We start from the raw sequence: 24,894 nt of genomic DNA, 5'->3' as shown, positions 1-24,894 counted from the left end.
GTCATGTTCCTATTCCTCTCTGGCCCTAGCCTTCATGCCCTTGCTTCAATAGAACACACTCTCCATTTCCTTCCTTCTCAGTCTGGGGAATGACTAACTTCCTGTGAGAGATCCATCACTGCCCATCAGCGTGATCAGAATCAACACCACCTTTGGCACACGTCAAGCGTTCCAGAGTGAGCCAGGATTACACCAGAAGAAAACCAGGGGCTCCCTATCATTGCACCCATGCTGGGTCTTTGGGCAGGGACTAGTTCCTGCAGAGTTGATGCTAACTGGTGAAGTCACCAAATAGTAAACCCAGCTATTAGGAAGAGTTCACACCAGATTTTGGATCAGTTTGCTCAAGGCTGTACTACCCTAAAGGGACAGGGCAGCCCCCCAAGTTCCCCACCCACATTAAAGAGTCCACAACCTGGTTCTTGCCCATTTTTCCATTTATTATTGCAGCAGACAAATGTTCTGAAGGTGCGACACTCACTCTTACCGTGGCCTCTCCTAATTCTCACTAGTAACAGCCAGCAAGCCCTTTCTGGGAACAACATGAACCATATGCTCGACTCTGGGTAAGAAACGATGGCGGTTTCTGGTTTCACAGGAATAATACACCCCAAAAACCTGAAGGACAAAAAAAGTGGGAGGGAGAAAGGGTGCCCCAAAAAGAAAACACAAGAGGGACAACGGAGGAACAGTTGTGCCAAGTGTGGACAGCTCGTCCATCCACAGCAGGAAAGACGGGAAGGGGAGGGAGGGAGGCTGAAATCAGTCCCTGTTCACGAGGCTGGCCCTGGCACATGGTAACCGTGCCATGTCCTGCTGCACAGAAGCTGGCTCCAGTAAAGAGATACTTCAGCGCTCTGTCTGCAACAACAGGGGTCGGATGGAGACAAGAGCACAGCTCTCCGAGAAAAGGTACTGGACTGCCAGGACAAAGAACCACTGGGAGTTAACTGTTACCTAAAGGGGGTAATGAATTGTTCTAGTCAATACTGTTGTCCGTGTGTATGCATGTGTATATATACACACACACACACATATATGTGTGTATATATACACACATACATAGATATGTGTGTGTATGTATATATATATATATTAGCTAGGAGAAATCTTAAACACTGCAAGTGGGGAGAAGGAAGGGGGAAAAACATGAGCAGCTCTGGAAAATATCAGTGGTTCAAGAATCTGAACAGCAGGTGAGTTAAAAGGAACATGGACAAAAAACCACAAATACGTGGCCTGAAAAGATCCAACTTCATGGATACCTTCACACACACGAACACACACCCAACACACACACAGGGGAACGCCCCAAAGAGAGCAGATCTCCCCAGATTCGCCCTTATTGGCATTTCCATGGCAAATCTAACTGTGCCCAGGCAAGAGCAAAGCTATTTCCCATGGAGGGGGCACAAGGGTCAGTGGGAAGCTCTCCTTGTGCTCTCTGAAGTCAATACGTTCCCGGCTTCGCCTGTCATGCACATCTGGCTCAGTGCTAGGATCTGTGCTCCCCACCTCTCAAATGTGAATCATTCCTAAATTTCCTTAGGCACACCTGATTTTGCCAAGAACGGAAATGCACCACATACATGTGTGCGCATGCGCGTGCACACACACACACACACACACACACACACACATACACACACACAATCTCTAGTTCATTTGTTTTTCCATTTGTCCTAATGAAAACCTTTAGGATGATTTAAACAATAAAAGGAAAGTATCCCCAAACCAGTGGTGACTGGGGTGCTGGAGAGGAAGAAACGATCCTAAGCCCAATGGGGAAATGCCTGTCACTCTCCTAGGTTTCCTCTAAGCCCAACTGGTTAAGGGTCCCTACCTTGCCCCAGCCAACCCAGGCTTAGAGGATGCTTTAAAGAGAGGCCCTCGTTTTAAGGCACTGCTAATCTTGGCTCCCAAGAGCTAAGTGGATCAGTGTAACGGAAGGCTGCTGCAGGGTCCTAGGCCGAGTGCTTATTTGGGCCTTGGGAACTCATTCTACTTTTCCTAATTCAGTCCTTCTGGAGTTGAGAGGTCACTCAAACTTCTCAGACCAAGGATCTGGTCCATCTTAATGCCTGATGACTGAAGCTCTCAAGGGTTTCATCTGGGCATCGTGTGGACCAGCAGATATTTTACCAGAGTGGGCACCAAGCACAGAGGACTGCCGGGAAGGAGCTCTCCTGGCCAGCTGCAAACAGGCAGGAAACGCGAGACAGTCATCAACAACGCCAACGTGTCACCTCCGATGTCTGGGATCCTCCCACGGCACATCTTAAGATGCAGCCAGATCTGGCCTCCCAAAGTCCTCTCTCTCACCTTCCTGCTCAACGAGGGGCCAGCCAGCCATCAGACACAGGCCTCTCTCTCGGGGTCTTATGCCCTGCCCCCAGGGAAGCCCGAAAACCAGAGCTCAAGATGGGGCCTGGCTCCCGAGTAGAGGGGCCCTGCACCTCTGCAAAATGGGAGCAGACACCATGTCAGAGGCTGCGCTGTACGCAGCCGTGCTGAGGAAGAAAGGAAGCGTCCTTGGGACGAACAAGGGAGGACCACAGGCTGGCAGGAGGCCATATGGAACCCTGCACAGTCACCAACATATCATTGACACGTTTAGAGGACAAAGGTGAGGACGAGGGAGAATGGGGGAGAAAAAACCAAAATGTCCCAATAATTTAAAGGCAGCGCCAGAAAGGAGCACTTACAGATAAGCATGGTGACTCTCCAACAGAAATTCTTCCCAGATGCACAGACATTCATAATACTGATAAACTCGCTGTCAACAGCTCTGGCACATACGTGTGTTCACAATACCCCTTGTGAAGTGTGACAAGAGAGCGAGAGAGGCCCAGAAGGCATGTGGACAACGGCACACAAGCAAACCAAAGGCTCACCTCTCCCCAGAACCCCATTTTTAAAAAAGTCTGTCTATTACAAAGTCATCTTTTCTGTCTTTCTGCTTTATAAAGTCAGCGATGCCGGAGGGCGTCTAGTGGAATCCTTCCTCCAGGGATGAGTGCAAAAGGGGAGCCCATGGATCGGGGATGTCCCTTCAGTGAGCAGACGGAGGGAGCTGCTGGAGGCCTCCCATCCGTTTCAGACAGACAGACACACACATACAGAAAAGGATTATTGCCAGCTTGGGTACTTTCACAATGTGATTTTTGTATTTCGAAAACTTGAATTGTCCCTGAAAGAGAAAGTGGGAGAGAATGGAGGATTTAATACATAGGTCATCTAACATACATCCATACACAGAGTTGGGGGGGGGGGGAGCTGTGACCATCAGCTTTGGGGCCCTTAATGACCCACCCCTGGCCCTTGTTTAGGACCTCCCTACTAAACTAACCCAGAGATACAGGGACCAGCATCCCCCCTTTTCACACCAAAGAACTCAGTTCAACAACTCCCAGCTGCTTCTGAAGAAGAGGAATACTAGAGGAAGTGAGTCTGGCCCCTCTGCTCTGGAAACTTAGCTGGACTGGTCCTAACATTAGAAATAAATCCTCCCCGTTCAATTTCCAAGTATCTCCTCTAAGTTGCCTTTTTGGGAGCAGACAGGCTTGCCTTCTCATGGATTTTTCTTCCTGAACACAAAGGTGTCTGAAAATGCCAAGAGGAGCTGGTAAGAAATGGAGAGGACCAGATCTGATCACAGAAGCAGAGACAGAGACAGGTGGACCAGAGATAAGGGTCTAGTAACTGACCCACAGTCTTTCTGGGTGTGTTTCTGTTGGCAGAGGGTTTGGAGCTCAGGCACTTCCCACACCAAGCTGTTCTGCCTAAGGTTGTTCTGCAATAAGCATCAGCAACACGTGATAAGCACACCCTGCCATCATGTGACTCAGCTATCTGTCTGCCCACCGTTGTATGGGGGGCTAACTTCCCCTTCTAATGTTGTTTCAACTACTGCTATGCTGTCCAGGAACCCATAATGACGGTTATTTGGTGGGCAATGCCTGTGCTTATAACACCAGCGCAGATACACTTTGGAACTGTACATGAGGTAGGAAAATTAAGAGAGTAAAAATACCTAGAACACCATCAAAGATGCTGCTGCTGCTAGGACTTACTTAAAGCATAGTAACTTGCTCTGCTCCACATCTTCACTGGTTGCCACCTCTAACCCAAGAGTCCAACTGCTGATATGGATCAGTATGTAAAAGGAGGAAAGGTGAAAAGAAAGGAGAGGACATGGGAAGGGTTAGAGTAGGGGTGTAGTTTCTGAGGGTATGGGAAAAAAAATCATTTTTCTATCAAAACAGGTAGATGGGAAGAAGACAGAAAAGGATGTGCCAGGCCCAGTTCCTTTTAGAATGTGTGGTTATCTCCAGGGCTGTGGGAGATGGAGTTCCAGTATCCGTTACACAGATAAGCAGTTAGTCTGCCTGGGGAAAGTTGGTGAAGTATTCAGCAGACAGACTGAAAACTGAAGACCTCAGTTCTCTAACACATAAAGTACAAAGACGTTACACAACATTTTGCCACAGAGAAACTTTTAAAGAAACTAAATAGCCACCATTCCAAGATGTCTATTTATAATCACAAAGCATGCCATCTGTGGAATGAGGCCGGCAGATACAAAAAAAAAAAAAATTAAGGCCAAGATCATGCTGGGCCATGAAGAAAGTGTGGGAAGGAAGAGAGTAAAATGCCAATTAAACTTAACAAGTCTTTACCTAAGCAGGAAAAAGAAAAGCCAGAAAGCATGTGCCTAATTATATTTAAGAGAAAAAAATGAAAAAAAAAGCGTCAATTTCATGTTTTGGTAATTTTTAGAAAAGCTATTTTCTGTTTCCCGAAGAGCAGGCATTTGTTTCACTGGCTCCTCTGAGATTTTTCTAAACAAAAGCATATTTTATTTCTCATAAGCCAATCAAAATTTGCATCTATAATGTTTACATGAAATCATAACCAAAGACCTTCAACGTTCAGGAGGGCCATGTTCTAATTACTGCAGTGCAAGAGCTCCCGGCAAAGAAGGAAATCTGGCAGGCCATATGCTCTCCCAGGCTACTGTCTGCCCCTTCCCTTGCCAGTCTCCAAAGCTGGGGGCACTCTCTTCCTCTTCACATCATTCTCTTTTTTCGTATTGTATCCCCCAGTAGAATAGCAGCTCCTTAGGGGCAGGGACTCATTTTTGTCTCTGGATCCCGACATAGGGCTTTGCACACAGAAGGCTTTTAATAAATGATTGAACAAATGAACGAGTGAGCGAATGAACGAATGGAGGGGAGTGAGACGCGTGGATGACAACGGCTGGACGACAGAGGCAGACTGGACAGAGCTGGGCCTTCCATGAAGCAGTAGGCAAAGGAGCAGCTCCCAACCCAATCTGGCATCTGCCAAGGTCTCTGCCTCACGTTCCCACTGCTCTGTCTTTCTACCTACAAACTGGAGCGCTGCTGTCCAGAGACAGAGGCTTGGGCACCACGCTGCAGACACACAGATGTGCTGTGCGTGTTTATGGGATTCAGAGGATGGAGGAAAGGGCTGGATTCCCTTCTGCCCTGCTGACCATGCCCCACCAGTATGAGGGAGTACCTAGTAAGCACTGCATGTGGAGGCAAGGAGATCTGGGTTCCAATTCTAGCTTCACTACTTACTATCCATGTGACCTTGGGCAAATCACTTAACTTTTCTAAGCCTCCATTTTCTTATCTGTAAAATGGGGGTAACAATGGAGCCACTTAGCTCACAGAGTGGACTGTGAGGATACAGGAGATAAAACAAGGTGTTAAAGATGTGTTCACTTCGGTTCCTATCATCTCCATCCAAGATCCCTTGGGGAAAATGGGGGCTGCCTACCAGCCCAGGATGAGGCTTCCTAGGCTTTCTTGAGCCTGGGGCTGCCTCCCACAGTAGAACCCCCTCTAGACTTTCCCAGGGATCCAAATGGTACAGGGTCTACACTGAACACAGGGCTTGACTGTGGTTGCTGACTCCAGTGGATATAACAAGCTGGAGACAAAGAAATCCCTGAGACTATATCTTCTCTGAGCTATTCTAGTCCTCAGCATTGGCTCCAAAGGCCCCAGGATGCCAAATTCGACCACCATACCTCTGTCTACTCCCAAAGAGACCTTGATCATAGCTGGGAATTTCACTTTGAGATCTGAACTGAGCTCCACTCCAAGCCCATAGGCCTCTGCCCTGAAAGCTAGGCAGAGCTCAGTGAATCACCCGTCTGATCCTGGCTAACTGTAGTCCTCCTGTGTGTCCCCGTCTTCAGAGGAATGCTCCCCAGCTATCAGCTTCCCATCCATCAGTCCAGCTTTGGTTTCTTCCTCTCTTCCTGAAAAAAACTGCAGACCCTCCCTAGGGACAGGGAAGCAACAGTCCTCCCGGCTCTGATTTCCACCCCAGCAAGTTCCCACTTGACAGCTGCCAAGTGTTCCTAACCAAGGAAGGATTCCTGCCACAGGTGTGTCATCCCAGGATGAGTCATCTGAGCCCTCTCTACTCAAGCTGGGGGGTGCTGCTGGAGCCACGGCTCAAGGCACAGCATCTGCGCTGAGGCCAAAAGTGAATATGCTAAAAGAGGGATCTCCAAACTGCAAATTACACAGATGCAGAGCTTAGACACTGACTTCTACAGCAGGGAAAGGGAAATCAAGGAGGACTTCTTGTAAAAAGCAGTTCTCCCAGCTCACTGGTTTGTGGAGCAATAACCATTCAGGGGTCAAGTAAGGAGAGGGCACTGAGCAACCTAAAAGCTAAGGTGCCCAGCAATTAACACTCATACCATGAAGCATCCATGAGGATATGAGGAAGCAGGCTTTAAGGGCACTTAAAGAAGGCAGAAGGAATAGCTTTTCCTGTCTGGGACCAAAGCCACTTGGGCCAACAAAAGGCTCAGGCTGCCCAGCTCCCCCTCCCGGGCTGGGACGCTCGCTTCCTCAGGACATACACTAATCATCTCGGGGACAAGGTGTGTGACAGGCAAAATGACGACATGTTCTTGGCCCCCGGGCGAGAAGGAGGCTACCATGGTGGCCGCTGGCTGGCCTCCCTGCCGGGTACCCGCAATCACAGACCAGCTGCTACAGCTCCACTCTGATCAGAGCCCACTCTCTATACTGACTGCCCAGGGGACAGAAGGCTCAAGTCCTACTTCAGGCCTGGGCCATTCTCTGCACCACTGGAATGACTCAGAATAATTACTCAAGGCCCCCTCTTACACACACAGGAGGTCTGGTCTTGGCAACCAAATACTAAAACCCTCCAAGGGGATTCTTGTCGGCTCTTCCCCAGGCTGGTCCCTCTCTTGAGGGAGTTTTCTCCATTATAGCTGACTCAGAGCTCTAGCTCACTGCCCCAAATCAACTTCCCCAATCCCTAACATGGAAACACCAGGAAATTGTATTTTCACACCCCAGATGTGACTGTTCTGGCTACAAGACAATACCTACACAACACAAGCAAACAGGAGACGTACCTCTCACCTGCCCCACGGGAAGAAGTGGGGTACTGCCCTTTAAACCACGGGATGCTGTCAAAATGCATAGGGTCAAAAAATGATCCCAACAGAACAAGTAACAACATCCAGAGTGTGTTTCTCAGTGGTTTTTGTTAATGAGCAAAAAAAATAATCAACTGAGGAGACCTGAGACAGCAGGGCAAGAAAGTAACACGTGGGAAGGGGGCGTCCCTCGTTAGAGAGAAGCCCAGCAGGGAGAGGTATGTCACCAAGTCACAGAGAAGATAGATGTGGCCCTACCCTGGGTGTGAGAGACAGAGAGGGGAAGCGTCCGATCAGCGGCCGCTGCTGTTCACCAGGCCGTGAAACTCCTCCCAGGCCCTGACAAGCCAGAGACAAAAAAACGAGCTTTTAACAAAGAGAGAACAGTCCCAGGGACCCAACACCCCCCTTCCAGACACTCAGAGCCCAGCGCAGCCAGCTCTCTGGCCTGGAGGGACCCGAAAGAACCACATCCTTCTCATCTCAACAGCACCTTCCACAGAGAAATCAGGTCATCCCCCAATTTGTTCCGGGTGGTCAGTCTGGCCCTCCCCCTGCTCTCCATGATGTAGCTCAGCGCAGCGTCTGGCACATGAGAGGCGTTAAGAAATGTTGGTGGACTGACACAACGCAGGAGGAGCCAATGAAGGCCAGCAGGGGCGAGTTTGCTTCTCTTCAGATTTAAGGAACACTGAGTCCCAGCTCTGTGGAGTTTGGCAGGAACTACCTCTACTTTCATAAAGGGAAACAATAAAAAAATATTGTCCTGAACGCAGTGAAGCAGGTGGCAGAAGCACCCCTCCCCCACAGTGAGGAGTGGTCACCCCAGAGCACCATCTAACCCGGAGAAGGAAGAAGGTCATCCCTCCCCAAAGTTCTGCTAACCCAGCTGGGCTTAGGCCAGGTCTTTAACGTCTTGCTGTCTTAGCTCCATGGACACAACCAGCAATTCCAAGCTACTTAAGAACAAAGTTATCGCTTCCAAGGTATAACTTGTCCCAAACGGCTTTTGGAGAACATGGCTGTCAAAGAAGCAGAGCTGTGATTAAGGACGGTGAGCTTCTCAAGGGCAGGCCTGCCTTCTCCATGTCTGTCCTCACCCTCCACACACACCAGCACAGTGCCTCCAATATGGAAGACATCCAGCAGCTGCTGAATCTATGAATGGAGGCGAAGGTGGCCCCTGAAACACCAAAGCACTACCCTATTCCATTCCAAAGCTGTATCTTCAAAGCTAATTTCCTGGCTTTCTGCCCCAGACTTTGCTCCTGCCCCATTAAGGGTAGAATGTCTGCCAAATTTCCCTGGAAAACACCCATTCCAAATCAAATTAAGGTTTCTTAAGAACATGTGTATGAGCCAAACAAGAGTTACTAACCCACCCAGACCTGTCCAATTCCACTAATGCTATATTCTCTCAATAACACTAGCTGACACACAAGGGGCGAAGATACCATGTTACTGGGTTACATGCTACTGCCACTGACCACCTCTCCTAGTCTGGCCATTATGATGAATCATTGCCATTTTCCAATTGAGAAGAGTCAGCGCTGAGACCAGGATGACTGATACTCTTTTGGAAGACAAACATCATTCTTGGGTGGGCGGAAGGTGGGGGCAAGCCTAGATTTCCACCCAAGTGACCAGTCAGGACTTAACTGGGCAGAAGATCAATGGCAGGAAGCTAGCCGCTGTCTCCTCCCAACAAACTTGACTGACACAACCAACCATGGCTCCATGGTTCCATGAGAGGAGACGTGAGATCTCACGTGCTTCTTCTTCAAGCTAAGACAACCTGACCCATCCTGCTAAATGGAGACCCGGCAGGTTTATTACCACCCAAGTTATTCCGACTTTTAAAGGTGGCAAAAGACAACGCCAGAATTTTAAAATAAGCCCAACAGTTCAGAGAATTTTTACTTTGTAGTTCCTGGATTCAAATTCCACTATAAATTGCTACGAATTTGCCCTGGGGGCTCCAACTTGTTACCAGGGCTAAAGGAAGTCACTTATCTCCCTTGGCCCACCTTAAAGGACCACACTTAAACCACTCCTATAAAAATGGGAATCCCTCCCGTTGCTCCCCTAGTCTGACCCGTCCCTATCTACCCCAAATCTCTCACACTACATTCTAAGTGGCTCTTTACAGTTTTTAATTGGAAAACAAAAACAAAAGCACACCAAAAGAGCCAGCCAGCCAGCCACTGTCCTCGGGATGTACGCCCAAACCCTGATGGCTCCCAGTGGCAGTCCCCACTGGCCTTTCAGGCAGGGTTGAAGATTGGAGCTGCTCTCTTCTGGCACATCGCACAAACTGGCTGCCATATAAAAACATGCTTCCTTTAAACACCAACAAATCAAGACCAATGACTGACTGATCACGTTTACTTGGGGAACAAAGTCTCAACTATCCCAACCTGTCTGCAAACCTAGAAGAGAGAAGAAACTGCCCCTTACAGACCACCTCTGCCCTATCTTCTCTACTAAGACTTTAAGTTCCCTGAGGACAGGGCCATGTCTTTCGTGCCTTCAAACACTCCCAGCGTACGGCCCAATGCTTTCCCCTTCATAGCTCAGTAAGTAGCAGAGCCACCAGTGTCTAAAACTGAAACCGTCCCAGGATCATGGAGTTAAAGCTGGAAGGAGCCCAAGAGATGACTGAGCTGATTTGGAATGAAAAAAAGAACCACCCAAACCAGAAACCTCACTCAAGATCAGCCTTCCTAGTAAGAGCCTCTTCATCCTTAATGGCACAACTCTACTTGGGGACATCACAAATCTGACCCCAGGGTAGCAGTCAGCATAGATCCACTGGGTACTTATCCCAAGACCAGACCAGAGGTCTGATGTGAGGTGACGATCCTCATCCAGGATGGGTCAAGTTTAACAAGTCTGTCATGAAACTGCAGTCGGTCCATCTGAACACGGGATGAGAGTTTCCCCTCTCAAGCACCCTAGTAGTGCCCATGGTCCCTAAAGTCAAAGGGGCCAGAGAGCGCCTGCCCCACTAGATCTCTGTGCAGATCAGTCTGGGTCATCCCTCTTCCCTTGAAGCTGAGGACTGCACTATCACAGTGGCTACATGGACTTGAGCCCTGTGCCCTGCCCATCAGCTCTGATGCCCTAGATCTGAGCTTCAAAGGCCAAGCTTCCTGCTTCTGACAATGCTGCTCTGGCTAACCAAATTTCCCTTCAATGTAAAGGGTTGATTTCCCCTTGACGTTCACAAGGACCCAAATGGAGGCACAAAATACCAGAGAAGGACTTCCATATAAATTAAAGGGAGTGACTAGCACTGAGCATCAGCTCAGCTTAATAAATCTGGGTGTAGCTTCACAAACCTGTTCTACCTGTAACGAGGCAACTTCTACAAATAAAGCAGGGTGGCTACTGTAAAAGATAACTCTGAGAACAGATTCTATCCATGCTTCATTTGAGATGCATGTTCCATCAGGTAGACTGATTCAGCGCTTGCTTCTTGAGCATCAAGGTTGACCGCTCAGTCCTGGAGAAGAGTCTCGTGTGCCACTCGGCTCTTTCTAGCCGGTCACAATGTAGCTGGGCAATGGGGTCAAGGAGGAAAGGAAGAGAAGGGCCACAAATGGTTTGTGGAAGGGGCATGGAGAAGAGAAGGAGGAAAGATTAAACAATACGCAAGAACACGAAAATGAGGGCAAAGACAGCAAAGTGAAGAGACAATGACTGAAAAATCTTCTTAACTAACTCATCCTTCTTGCAAAAGCCTCCTTTCTCTACTTCTGGCACCCCTAGCACCCAGGGTCCTTTCAGGACACTGGACATTTCTCTTCCTCATCTTCCACACAATTCACCTGGCCTCATCAGTCCAAGAATCCGAGGGAATAGAGTAAAACATAAGCAAATTCTGACATTCATCCAGCTGGGGTAAAGAAATCCCCAAATTTGGGGCCTTCTAACCAGATCTCAGTCCATTAGGCAATCACAAAGCCCATCAACCGCATGAGTCACGCTACATTTAAAGAAAAGCCAGCCTTCACTTACGATATTTAACCACTACTTTGTATACTCCACAATCCTTGGGGGCAGAGTGAGAGAGCAGAAGGGTCACAGAGGGCAAGAGAAAGGATTCCAGCTCACTGACAAATCCTGTAAACAGAGCCAGGGCCTTGGAGATCCTGGTAGCTCCGGTAAGCAGGCCTAGATCCCATTAATAAAGGAAACAACACAGATGCCCAGGGCTTGGGGACAACCAGTGCTCCTTTCAGCCCCGTCAGGGTACACCAGAAGGATGGCAGTCAAAACTACAATGACCACTTTGAGAAAGTAAAAGCCTCGAAGTGCTGGCTGACAGGCAATCCAGTGCCAGGGCAGAGATGCCTGAAGATGGCCCCCAAAGTGCTAAGTGACTGCAGAAGCAATCTTCCTCAAGTTCTTCTTCGGGGTCAGAGAAGCCCACCTGCCTCAGGAGGACAAGCTGCAGCACCCAAGCAGAAGCAACAAGCCAGGACCCAGCTCTACCGTCTCCCTGCCTCAGAGCCAATTCACCCGGGACAAAGATGGAGGCTGGAAAGTTGGCTCTCTCAAAGTCAGGGGCTCGAGCAAGACTCAGCCCCCCCCCCCCCGCCCCCCCCGCTGCAACCTGAGAAGAGCCAAAGCACGGGGCTTCCTGCGACGGCAGCTCCAAGGTCTCTGCCAGCTGGGAAAACCCTGCTCGTACAAAGCCAAGACGCAACAGACACATAAGTGCACACAGACAGAAGCAGGGCTTGCACTCCCCTGCCTCCAAGCAAGAGATTCATTCAAAGTGAAGGCAAGCTGAGAAAGGCAGCAAGACAAGACGGGAGGCACCCCACTCTGGGCCTAACAGCCCCTTCACCACCCGAGTCTCCAATGTGAACAGGGCCTGGCTGAGAGCATCCTGGGGTGCCCTAGGGCCTGGAGGCAGATCCCAGTGGCTCCTCTTGGCCATCACATGTGGACACTGCACTGTTCCCTGGGAGCGCACTACAAAGGAGGAGCCTGGGGACAGTCAGACAGGCCGCTTCTTGGAGGCACCAGAAAGAGCAAGATCATGAGACAAACTCGTTTCGCACCATTTATTGAGTGATCTCGGCTGTCACTGCGGCTGCGTTAGCCTGCACTGAAAACAGAAGATGCTCTTCCAACTCCTGTTGTCCGGGGACAGAAGTGTCTTCCAGGTGGCACGCCAACACAACAAGAGACTCCGATGACGCCAGCTGCGACGATGGTGCCATCCAGTAAGGGACAGGGTCATGGCACATTCAACCGCGTCTTCCAGAGGTTATGAAAAAGGAGCCTTTGGGGGCCCAGCCTGCCTGGCATTCTAATGGAAGTGCAAAAAGTTGGCATATTGGGAGGGGAAGGGAGGGAGCATGGCACCTGAGTCCCAAGGTGGGCTTTGTGGGTCCCCGGGGTTGCAGGGCTCTGTCCCTGAAGTGACAGGGATACCAGGTCATTTTCTCTAGAAGCCTAAGACACCTTGGCTTTGGCTGGCTCTCCCAGGATTCCTACACGTCTCTAGCGCGTAGGAAGGACTGCTTCAGGGCACTGGGAGAACGCAGAGGCAGAGGGGGGTGAGAGGAGCACACGGACTTGCTCTCTCTTTAAAAATCTTTCTCTGACCAGAACAGGTAGGAGTACCCAGACAAATGCAGGTGTGGGTCTATACACAGTATGGCCAAAGGAAGAAAATTATCAACACCTTGAAAACAAAGAGTAAGAAAAACTGACCTAGAGAAAAGCAGTGCTAACCTAGAGAGACTAGGGTGAGTGACTGGGCAATGGCTGGCCGGTGGGTCTCTGGCTAACAGCCAGTCCAATGCTGGGGCATTCGATAAAAGCAGGCCACTGAAATGCACAGAAGCACATACAACACACAGTGGCAGACACAGCACCAGGGTCTAAGGAAAAAGGCTCCCAGTCTGCTGTCAAGGTGCGTGACGTGACCCCAGCTGCCTGAAGTGTCACCAAAGCAAATGCCAAGAGGCCATGGGCTCCAGGGACCTAACCCAACTCCATCCACCCCACATCCTTTGTCCGGACACGGGGAAGCAGTGTCCCAAATGGCTAGACTGCTGTAAACAACTGGCGGGCTCGTGATTGGTCTTTAATAAGCAGAGTTAACATGAAGGTGATGATAATAATAATAATAATAATAATAATACTTGGCACTGCCCGAGCACCCTCCGTTGGAGGAACTCAGATCAATTACAGACATTAATTCAGCCTCACAACAACCCTGTGAGGTAGGTTAAGTATTATTATCCCCCATTTTACAGATGGGGAAACTGAAGCACAGACAGGCAAAGAGACCTACCGAAGGCATACGACAAAGTCATGGTCAAAGGGCGGCATTCCGCCCAGGAAGCCCGCCTCCTAATGGTCAGCTCTCTTTCCCAGGCTGAGATGCTCTAATGGCTTTTATTGGCTTTGTACTGTCCTTCTCAATAATAGCCTGTCTCTGAAAAGGCAACCCTGGTCAGTGAGACTTCCTATGCGTGAGTGGCTCCGTTTCCTGAGATTCCTGGTGAGGTGCCACCTCCACCTCTGACCCTTGTATCCCCACGGGAACCACCTGCTCAGGGTCCTTGGCACTCGCAGCTTGACACAAAAGGAAATGCCATCACCACCCCAGGGCTAAGTCCAATTCCCAGGGCTATGAAATCAGACTGAAGCTAAGGGGTTAAAACTGCAGGTAGGTGAGAATAGGGACCTACCACCTCCAACAGCAGCAAGAAAAAGCAGAGACCTTGTCTTTCTTTTGAGGAAATAGATTAGAGAGACTGAAAGACAAGGCAGCCTACGTAAAAATAAGCCGAGGTTAGTACAAAATGGTTTAAAAGAAAAGATCTCTTTTCCACGGCCCACGTCTGATCCGAGTGGGTGCCCACTACAGAGCTACCCAAAGTCACCCAAAGCCCTGGTGTCTCAGGTGGGCCTGGCCCATCTCCACGGGTCAGCCTCAGGCGGGCACATGGCCGGGAGGGGCCAACGTGCAGCCCCGTTCCTGCCGAGCTCAGGGACACCCCCGGCCCCCCCACAACACGTACTTGATGCTGTCGGTGTGTGTTTTGTATTCCATTATGGTGTTGGGAGGTAGGTTAAGCACTCGACGGAGCGTGTCCCGGATACGGGCTGTGGTTGCTTGGTCACTGGCAGTCTTGTTCCATATTGAAATAATGTCCTCCTAGAGGGAGGACAGGACACGTGATCAAGGCAAAGAGAAGGTGACACGGAGGTAAAAGGCAGGGCCAACCCCAGGGTGACTCACCTGGAAACGGACAGAGACAACTGCCCCACAGATCTCCTCGCCCACCATGAACTGTTCCCCCAACATGGCAAGTATAAGATTCTCCCAGCACCGGGATGCTAAGCCCTTGCGGAGTCGAATAATCCATTTGCCACCATTTTTATTTGCATCATCCTATAAAAAGGAGGGTGAAAATATAAAAAATGGCTTCAAAGCTTTTTTCTTTCACGCCCAAGACAGTAAAGAGCCCAGACCATTTGAGGAAGAAGCCAAACTTCAGGAAGAATTGGCATTTTCTGAAGCACTCAATTTTGTAGGAGAAAAAGGTAAAAATACAGGAACTTGACTCTAAACTACAAGCCATAACAAAGTGCAGAGACACAGCCTTCCAACCACTACTCTTCTTTTCTGAAGAGGTTCCTCAGGAAACCAAAGAGAACGAGATCAATTACTAGGAGGCCCGATTCAGAGGTCTGGAATCCAGGGTTCAATGAAGGGAGCCACTACCTCAGGCTCAAGTTACTCATGGGTACTTTCATGTGATGCGTTAAAGCAATGGCGACATCCTGCCTCCCAGCTCCTCTGGTTACCTGATCCTAACTAACTGGAGATGCTGACAGCATTCCTAGCAACAGCTGGGAAGACCGCAAGCGACAGTCCCAGGGGACCGAGGGGAAGGTGTCCCTCCACGGTGAGGGAGAGAGAAGCCCCAGCTCACCCACTCTACCTCTGGTCCATGGGGCTTGAGTTTGATTTTTTGTGTGTGTCACATCTGCCAACTCATAGAAACAAACCAGAGACACAGGTCCTTACCTCAAAAGGCATCCTATAAGTATTCACTGATCTCTGCTTCTCAGAAAACACCAGGTCCTATCTCTCATTTTGAGACCAGGCTTTTTAAACACTCAGACCCCATCACTGCTACCCGAGACGTGCCCAGGCAAGTCAAAGCTAACCCTCACATGCAGCTCAGAGACTTTACTCACCTCCCACATGGGCTTGATTCCCTCTTTGAAGAGATGGAAGTCACTATGGCCTGTCAGGTCCCCAGGACGTACCATGTGGCTATAAAACCTCCAGAACTGCTCGACCTGTGAAGACACCCCAGTTAGCACCGTGTTAATAAAGAGGAATCCTGCCAAGCAAGACTGCCACATGGCAGCTTCTTACTAATGTCTAGCAAGTGAACCATTCTGCTTCCTGGTCAGAAAATATGCACATGCCCTCTCCTAGTTTTTCTGGCCTTATTTCAATAATCCCTCCTCAGGTAAATTCACCTCCTCCGTGAAGTCTTGGCTTCCACCTGGTGCCAGGTGCCCCCAGCCACTCCAACAATCCCATCATGCACACATCTGCAGAGCCATTACATACACCTAACATTTTTCTGTTACATTTATGCTTACGAGCATTTCTCAGTATTCTCTCTCCCATTAGGCTTGAGTTTCTTTAGGAGGTCAAGCCTTTCTCTACAAAGTTAGTGCAGCACTCTGCAGAGAGCAGGTACCAGATAAATTCTAACTTTAAGGAAAGCACATTGAGAAAAACAAGAGCACGAGATAATCCAAAGGCGGGGAAAGGCCGTGGTACAAGTTCTACCTCATTCTTTGTAGAGACATTAGAAAACAGAAAAACAGTCAAGGAAGTACGAACGAGGCCCACAACAAGATGGCATAACGAGGGCACCGAACACGATCCGACATCAAGACCACTCTTCTAGCTTTGGCCAACATCCACAATTAAACAAACTATACAATACATGAAGTGACCATTCTTTATGTCACAGTTCTACAGGCAAGTTCACACTCAAATTTCTAATATTTTAACTTGAATTCCACCAGCTCCACAGCCTCAATGCAATGCCTGGTTCTCAACGAAGACGAAATGTCAGGGGCTCTTGAGGATTTAGGGCACATTAGCTGGGTATGCAATGCTCAGGTGGTCACAAACAGACCTGTGACCCTAAGTGGTTACCTTAAGAGTAAATATAGAAAGTTTTATTTTCCTATGGACAGAGTTTCTCCACTTGCCTATATTTTCACTATATGGCTGTTAGTGGCTACAGCCCTGTCTTACAACTCAGAGCAATGAAATGACCAGGTGGAGAAACAGACAAAAAACCAGGTGCCAAACTCACAACCTTCTGTAGCTAGAACCAGAATAAAATGTAACTGGAAATGTTTTCCAAAATAAATAAAAATGTTATACAACATACATACCACAAATTTGTGGTTTTCTAAGTCAAGACCCGGCCCATTTGATGTCACCATTGTAAATGACCAAAGGCGTCCCTTTTCTCATCTCAAAACTCCTAAGCCTACAGTACTATGGGTTTCCAAATCCCTGCACAGAATAAAAAGAGGGTGAAAGTATTCTAAGGAAGTTCGTTGGAAGAGTCAGCCCTTATTAACCGCTTCCACACTCAGTCATTCATGACAGACTCAAACAAGTCAGAGGAAGAAATGTTCAAAATGACTCCAAGGAGCCTAAGACCGGTGAAGCTATCAAACACACATGTGCAGGATTTTAGAAAAACAATTTTTCTAAGTAAAATGCTTCTTTTTTTGGATGCTTTTCATTTTTATAGAACATTCATTTCCAAATGTGCCCTTCTTCCTTCCTTCCCCAGCAAAACTAATCAAGACTGAAAAAGAAAATAGCTTGTATGGAAGCACCATGACATTCCACACCCAGAGCTCCCCACGTTGCCAAGTAAATGAGGCACTAAGCGCTTCCCAAGAGTCACTGTCCTATTCAAGTTACTTTTCAACAGAGCCACCAGCCTATGGGCACAGGCCCCTTGGCACCTGGCCCTGCTCCCTGGAGCCTCCTCTGATAGCATCAGCCCATGGGCACCTTTGGTCCTTGACTGCCCATGGCACTTACAGCACCAGGCACATATTAACCAGTCAGAAGGAATTCAGCTCTCCCCTGTATGCTGTCTAGCCTAGAGTACACTGTGCTCTATACATTCCAAGGGTACAAGTTTTATCTTCACAAGACTAATCGCTTCAGCTCAGGGCCTGGGACATGCTCCAGGAGGGCAAAGTCCACACCCTAATGATGCTTTGCTCCCTCTACACAGCAGTCTACACATGGTAGATGGGGATGCATGGATGTCAAATTAAATGGATTACTCCCCCCTCCACTGGTTACCGTAAGGGCCCTCTAGTGGTGCCTCTGGAGTGCCAAAGTTTGCAGTTTTATTTTAAGGCTGCTGATTAGAACAAAATTAATACAGTAAATATCAGTGCCTGCCACATGCAAGGCACCTGGATGCCAAAATAACAACAAAAACTGCTCTCGAAACTGGTACAAGAGAGGATGTGAGGCCCATGAAGGAGAGGGGGAGGGCACGCAGTGTGAGAAGCCCAAGGAAGACAGCCAGCAGCAGGGGTAGGCTAAACCAGCAGAGGGAGGCCACCCAGTGCTCTAGGCACTGAGAGAAATCCCACAGGTGCCAGTGGAAGGACACCTGGGGAGCACTGGAGGCAGCAGGCACAAGGCTCCAGCAGCAGAGAGGAGAGCACTGGTGCAGGTGGGGAGGACGGTGGGGGAACATGCAGCAGCATTTGAGCTTTACGTGGCAGCCAACTGGGAGTCACACCAGGTTTCTGAACAGATGAACAAGGGATTCTGAGCAGGGCATGAAGCAATGCCAAGACTCACAGGCTGCCACAGCGGTCTGGGTACGCGATCTGCCACCAAGCCCCAAATCCTCCTCCTCCTCCTCCTAAGCCTTCAGAATAGACTCCAACAATAGGTTTAGCTGCTCTTCCTCACATACTCTGTTCATAACTGTGGTTTCCACAGGGCCAATCCTATTTGTGATTTATAATCTGCCTGATTCCCCAATGGAGGGGGAGGTAGAGAGAAGGCGGCACCACAAACATGTGCCAAATAAAAGACAGGCGCTGCTCTTCTTGGGGAGCACAAACCCCAGGCTCAATGTGGCATGAGAGCGAGAGAAGTCAGGACATTCCTGGATTCAGCTTCTAGGAGGGAGAAGGAGGGGGTGGCAGCAGGGGGGTGGGTATCTCACACACACACCACACACACACTCTCTCTCTCTCTCTCTCTCTCTCTCTCTCTCTCTCTCTCTCTCTCTCTCTCTCTCTCTCTCTCTCTCTCTCTCTCTCCCTCCCTCCCTCTCTCCCCCACCCCCCTGGCCTAAGTAGATAAGCGCCCCCTTGGCAAACATGTACTGATAGATCCCCACACCTCAACCCCTTCCATCAGCTTTTCCTTTGGAAAACTGGAGCCAAAGTCAATCTCCTTTCAACATGCACTCAGGCACATGTATACATGCCTGTCTTTTTATCCTGATGCCATTTCTCTGGTGCTTTATGGTTTACCAATCACTTTCCTCAAAACTACTCTGCAAAAGAAGTCGCGTACGTATTCTATTGTCCTCATTCTCCTGATGAAGAAATTGAAGCAAAGGGACACTGGCTGAGGATGGGGCTCCTTCCACTTAAGACCCTGTCTCTTAAGGTTATGGAGGTAATAATTCCAGTAACGATAGTAACACTGACACAGCACTTGATGCTAAAAGATTAAAGAAGTGAACAGCCCTGGACCCATGGTGGGATGGATTTGGCTTCCAAGGTCCAAGCCCAGCAGCCTGCACCCCCCATCCTCAGCCACAGGAGATGGTGCCCTCCTGAGAGTGACAGCAGGCCAGTGTAACAGAATAAGGGCCAGTCTGGGCAGTCAGCTGAGAGGCAGGACTTTACCAGACTCAGCATGATCCCGGGCAAGTCACTGATACCCAGTGTCTCTTCTCTGGAAAGTGGGGACAAGGTCATTTGAACTAGCTGCCTCACGTGGTGGTCGTGAGGAAAGGTCTGGGCAGAGCTTCCAGCAATACTGTCAACACCATAACCTTAAGAAGAGAAGGAACCACATTGTCCTCCACTGTCCCTCCACAGTGGCCCATCCTGAAAGGAGGGAATGAAGCCTTCCCTGGTAGCTTTCCACTGCCCCAAGCAGTTGAGACTCCCCCAAATACTGCAAGGAAACACCCACCTTGGCCTGAGCACCTCCATCCTGTGCCAGGAGTGTGCTATCTTCCCACCCAGGGTTTCCTCAAAACACCCTCCCTTGCCCACAACAGAGCTAGCGAACAAGTTGTTCCTTAGCTCTGTTTAGGGCCACCCAGGGGCTGGTCTACCCTAAGGCAAAACGAGATGTTCACCCCATCTCCTGTGAAAGTGATTCTGACCCGTCTTTCAGTCCTCACACAGGGCCAATCACATAAAAGGAGCCAAGCAGGGAAGAGGGTCACCTCTAAGATAATGTCTGCCATCATCTCTGATACCACAAAATACACAAAGCAAAAGGAAGGACCTCTTCTCTTTGGACGTTATCACTTAATACTAACCCAAACCCCACGAGATTATAAAGTCCTTGAGGACGGGACCATTTCTCATCCATCTCTGTGTCTATCACACAGTATATATTCAATAAAAATGTGCAAAATGAAAGGTTTAAGGAAAATCACTTTGGACCCCAAATCCATAGCCAAGATTTTCTAGGTATAAATGAATCAATGTTTTAAAAATAGATGGATGTAAGGGACAGCTAGGTGGCGCAGTGCATACAGCTCCAGCCTTGTAGTCAGGAGGACCTGAGTTCAAATACAACATCAGACACTTGACACTTACTAGCTGTGTGACCCCGGGCAAGTCACTTAATCCCGACTGCCTAACCACAAAAAAGCAAAATACACACACACACGCACACACACACACACACACGCACACACGCACACACGCAGACTTTCTTCTTTATCCAAGGTCTCCTGCAAACCATTTAGTCGACGAAACTGATCATGTGCCCTACGTGTCTAAGAGCAAGCACAAACCTCTAATCCCCGGTTATCGGCTTCTACAAGTAAACTGAATGGCAGTCTGCCAGAGCAGATGAAGGGCTGCTCGCGGCATTCATGAACACACAGGTGCAAACGTGACACCGCAAGCGAGAAGACTCACGGAGGCGAACGTGCCGATCTGCTTAATGTTCTGCTCGTAGCTCTGCGAGCTGGTCGGCCGGCCTGGTGTCCTCCGGGAGTACCAGAAAGTGTAGTTGTACTGCAGTGGGTGTTCTGCAGGCCCAGGGACAACAGCCTGTGGAACAAAGCAGCCCACTTAGCCCCTTCCAGAAAGGCAAGCTCGGGTGGCCCTCCTCGGCACTCCGAAGCCTCCCCTGCTCCCAAACAAAAGGGCCAGGTAGCCCCTAACTTAAGTAAGGATAATTTAAAGCTGTCTGCTAGAACTGGAGAACGCACACCACCTCAAGCACTAGTTATAAGAGGACCTCAGGAAATCCCCTCTCTCAAGACAAAATTCTCTCCATCCAGCATGCTAGGTATCCAGAGTAGGGGAAGAGCCTCCAAGACACCACAAAATCTCTCTGAGTAAGGGGATGGTGGCTTCAGAAGAAGAGGCTCTGTGCGAGTCTTGGACTAGACAGATCTCACCAGCTTCCCAAGATCTAAACCTGCTGCTGAATGCATCTGAGAACACAGCTCCAAACACACCTTCCTCTTGTTGCTGCTCTGACTTTTGTCTCGCTCACTTTTTTCCTTCTCACCGTCTTTCTGTGTGCTGTTTTCTTCATTCTGGTCATGGTCCCCACTGTCATCATCTTTCAAGCTGAAAGAAAAGATAAAACAATGTTCCTCCTATGGCTGACCTGCCTCTTCCTTATCCAAAAGAACCAGGAGATGCGTGAGATTCACTGTCTTGAATGAAGAGAACCCACCTGAATTCAGTGCGTGGGTGTGGAAGATGCCCAAATGTTAAAGCAAAACAAGGAAAGGACTCCTGGCAGGTTAAGCGAGACCCCAAGCAGAAAGCCTATGTCGGCCCTCCGATACCAACTACAGCTGTCAAAAGGGTGGGCAGAGCTTTCGAGCACACCATCCCAGAATGCCAGGACTCCAGCCTAGTGCTGGGAAATTTTCTGGGAAATGCTAAGGATCGAGCACTAATCTAGGACTCTGCCGACACGGGAGAAAAGCAGGACAGACTAGCTCAAGGAGAACGGACTCCTGGACAAAAGTTTGGGACACGGAAAGATGGATATTCTAAATCAACAACTTAAAGTGGGAGCTCTGAAATCACTCTTCTGGCTGTTGCCTTGGAACTAAAGAGAGGTACGTGGTTAATAAGTGTGACTAATACTAGAAATGCTCAAACTACACCCCAGGTTAGAGCCATCAAATACATGAATTTCTTATAGGAAAAGGTGGCGATTAATTCAGGTTCCAACTCCCTTGGATAAGCAACCACCATCAACCAACCTTCACTGAGCATCTGCTGCTCAGCAGCAGAGGTGGACGACAGGTCAACGAACCATCCTTGTCTCAAGCATCAGAGCTCTTGCTGCTTTCTCTCAGAGCTCACCTTCCTTTTATTTGCACATATCTCATCCATGGCTAGTGATTTCCTTGTTGTCTCCCCACCTTGGATGGGAGCACCCACATGATGCCAGGCATACAGCAAGCGCTCACTAAATGCTGGCTGACCGACCGGCATATGCACGTAACAAGAGACTACGCAAAGCACCAGATGAATGCAGAAGACAGTGAGCGCCAGGGAAGTAGGCTGATGGGGAAAAGGCTGGGCTAGATAGCACTGGACAGATAAAACAGAGATAAGGAGAGAATAGAGAAAAACAGAGACACTCTGGGAAAACACTTTTCCTGATGAAAGAAACCTGACCCAGGAGACCCTGAAGCAAGCAAAAAGCATTCCTGAGGAACCACAGAGGCTCAGGTTCAACCACAGAGTTCTTGTACCCTCATCTGAGCAACATCTCTGACAATCAGGCACCCATTCTTTATGAGAAACCTCCACTGACAGGGAACTCAACATTCTATGAGGAAGCCCTCTCTCTCCACTCTGCCACCACAACTTCTTTCTACTCCACCCCCCAGGGCCAAGGAAAACAAAGCCTTCTCTCCTCTGGATTAAACATTCTCAGTCCCTTAGATCAAACCCCAGAAAGCCAGGCTTCTGTTCCCCTTACAACCCTGGTCTCCTTGTCTCCACCCCCACCCCTCCCTTTGGGTATACATTCTACCTTGCCAACTGCTTTCCTAAAATGTGGTGCACAGGACTGAACCAATGCTCCGATGCTGTCTGATCACAGCAGAGGACAGCTATGACCTCCTTAGCCCTGAACACTAGACTGTTCACTGAGCCTGCAACCCTCTAAGGCCTCCAAGCATTTTTCAGAGGAAAGCATGCCTCTTCCATTCTGGACTTGTAGAGATGATTTTTTTTTAACTCAAGTGTAAGACTTTGCATTTATCTTTCATCTTATTAAATTTGGTTTTTGGCTGCCAATTCTATCAGCACAGGACATGTCTTCCAATGGTGTTAGAGATACACCGCAGCCTTCTACGACCACCTCGAATGCTTGAAATGCGGAACCCTGATTCTCACCAGAAGTACTCATGTCCTATAACAGAACATAAACTTGGAGCTTGTCTTCACGCATCTGTCTCTGAATCGACTGTGCCGTAGTCTTTTCCTAATCTTACACCACAGCTCTGTAGGATACCAAAGAAAGTGAGGGAGAAACTCGTTTTCAGAACAGTGGGAGAAGGGTAGAGGGCCTGCAAGTACATTTCCTCTCAGCAACTAAGTTACTTGTAAGACATGTAGTGGATTGCTTAATGGTAACAAAAGACAAAAGGAAGTGAACTCTGATGAATTTCTCAAGGAGTGTTTTTTGGTTGCCTGGAAAGAAGGAAGCCAGGATACCAGTCAGGAGATCTGAGTTTGGGTCTCATTAATGTCTTCGGCAAGTCCTTTTCCCTCTCTGAGCCTCAGTTTTCTCATCTGCAAAAGGAGGGGATAGCACTGCTTAGTGCTACATGAGGTCTAGGGCCCCTTCCTGGCCACCGGATCTCGAGTCAAAAGACTTGGCTTGAAATCGTAGCTCAGCTACTTCCTAGCTGTGTGACCCTGGGCCAGTCACTTTCCCTCCTATGAAACTTTTCTAGGACTCACAAGATCACACGTTTAGGGCAGCAAAGGTCAAATCCAACAAACCTACAGCAATTCACCCAAGGTCACACCTAGCTGAGATGGGAACCCTGCTCCTTGCAAAGTGCAAGCTGTCTAGGGCCCCTGCAGCACCCAGGACTAAAGATTTCCACCAGGGCTGACCCTCAAAGGTCATCGCCCCCGAACCTCTCCCTCTACCCAAGTTAACTGAGGCCAAGCCCGGCTAAGTGACTCGCCCAAGGTCACACGAGGTGCCAGAGACGGGGTCCCCGACTCCATCTCGCGCCCCCCCCCCGCAGGGGAGCCCCACGTGGCTGCGGGGTCCTTCCCGCCCCCACCCATCGCTCGGCGTTTACTCGGCTTTCTACCTCGGCAAACACTTTGCGGGAAAGCCCCAGCTTGGCAGAGCGGAAGCTCCTCGAGGGCAGGCGCCCGGCCCTCCAGCCCAACCCTCTCACTTCTACTGAGCCACCAGCCGGCGAGCATGCATTAGGCGCCTACTACGTGCCTGGCCCTAGGGATGCATCCCCACCCGTCAGGTGCGTGGGAGGCGCTTAATCGATGCCTGCTGTGGGCGACGGGGGCTGCCCTCAAGGAGCTTCCACTCCACGGCTAAGGAAAAAAGGGGAAGCGGAGACCCAAGAAGGGAAGAGACTTGCCCAAGGTCGCAGAGGGTGGTGACAGGGCCAGGATTCGAACCCAGCTCCTCAGAACCCAAAGCCAGCGCCCTCGCCGCCGCGCGGCACCACCGCCCCGCCAGGCACCTCAGAGGCGCTTAATAAATGCGCGTCGCTTGGGAGAGGGGAGAAGAGGTGGGTGCCTCAGCTCTGCCTCCCCCGCCCGGGTCCTCCCCTCCCCCCAGCCCCCCCCCGGGCCCCGTCCTCGGCCCCGGGCGGGCCCTGGCGGAGGCGGGCTCAGGCTCCGGCCGGCCCGGGCCGGGGCGGCGGTTGGGGCCGCGCGCCACGCCACTCACGCGTCGAACTTGTTGTTCATCCTCTCACCGCCGCCGCCGTCGTCTCACTCACTGACTTCCGCTCCGCCGAGTCCCTCGGCCTCGGGTCCCCCGGACACTTCCGGCGGAGCTGCGTACAGCCGGAAGTGCAGCGTGCGAGCCTCCCGACCAAGGTGGGAGGGGGAACGGAGAGAGCACCTCCTCGAGGAGCCGG

At 49.8% G+C, this 24,894-nt stretch overlaps 1 protein-coding gene across 8 annotated transcripts; it reads right to left on the bottom strand.

Annotated features, from left to right (window-relative positions):
* Nucleotides 1–419: 419 nt before the first annotated feature.
* Nucleotides 420–24,823, bottom strand: EIF4E2 (eukaryotic translation initiation factor 4E family member 2). Of its 8 annotated transcripts, XM_021005616.2 has the most exons (9): nucleotides 24,702–24,803; nucleotides 23,483–23,560; nucleotides 21,250–21,364; nucleotides 20,702–20,836; nucleotides 15,698–15,802; nucleotides 14,733–14,885; nucleotides 14,512–14,648; nucleotides 7,721–7,801; nucleotides 420–3,190 (listed from the first exon to the last, which is right to left on the bottom strand). In XM_021005616.2, the coding sequence occupies exons 2-8, from the start codon at nucleotides 23,509–23,511 to the stop codon at nucleotides 7,756–7,758; spliced, it is 720 nt and encodes a 239-aa protein (XP_020861275.1). In that variant the 5' UTR covers nucleotides 23,512–23,560; nucleotides 24,702–24,803; the 3' UTR covers nucleotides 420–3,190; nucleotides 7,721–7,755. The 8 variants fall into 8 exon arrangements, with proteins under 8 accessions (XP_020861275.1, XP_020861277.1, XP_020861276.1 ...); XM_021005618.2 differs by lacking the exon at nucleotides 23,483–23,560 and having other exon boundaries at nucleotides 24,702–24,823; XM_021005617.2 differs by lacking the exon at nucleotides 7,721–7,801.
* Nucleotides 24,824–24,894: the final 71 nt, after the last annotated feature.

This window comes from Phascolarctos cinereus, unplaced genomic scaffold (genome assembly GCF_003287225.1).
Source record: "Phascolarctos cinereus isolate Bilbo 61053 unplaced genomic scaffold, phaCin_HiC Scaffold_5;HRSCAF=322, whole genome shotgun sequence".
Taxonomy (NCBI): Eukaryota; Metazoa; Chordata; class Mammalia; order Diprotodontia; family Phascolarctidae; genus Phascolarctos; species Phascolarctos cinereus.
The sequence above is the reverse complement of the archived record's forward strand: the minus strand, read 5'-3'. Positions and strand labels throughout refer to the sequence as shown.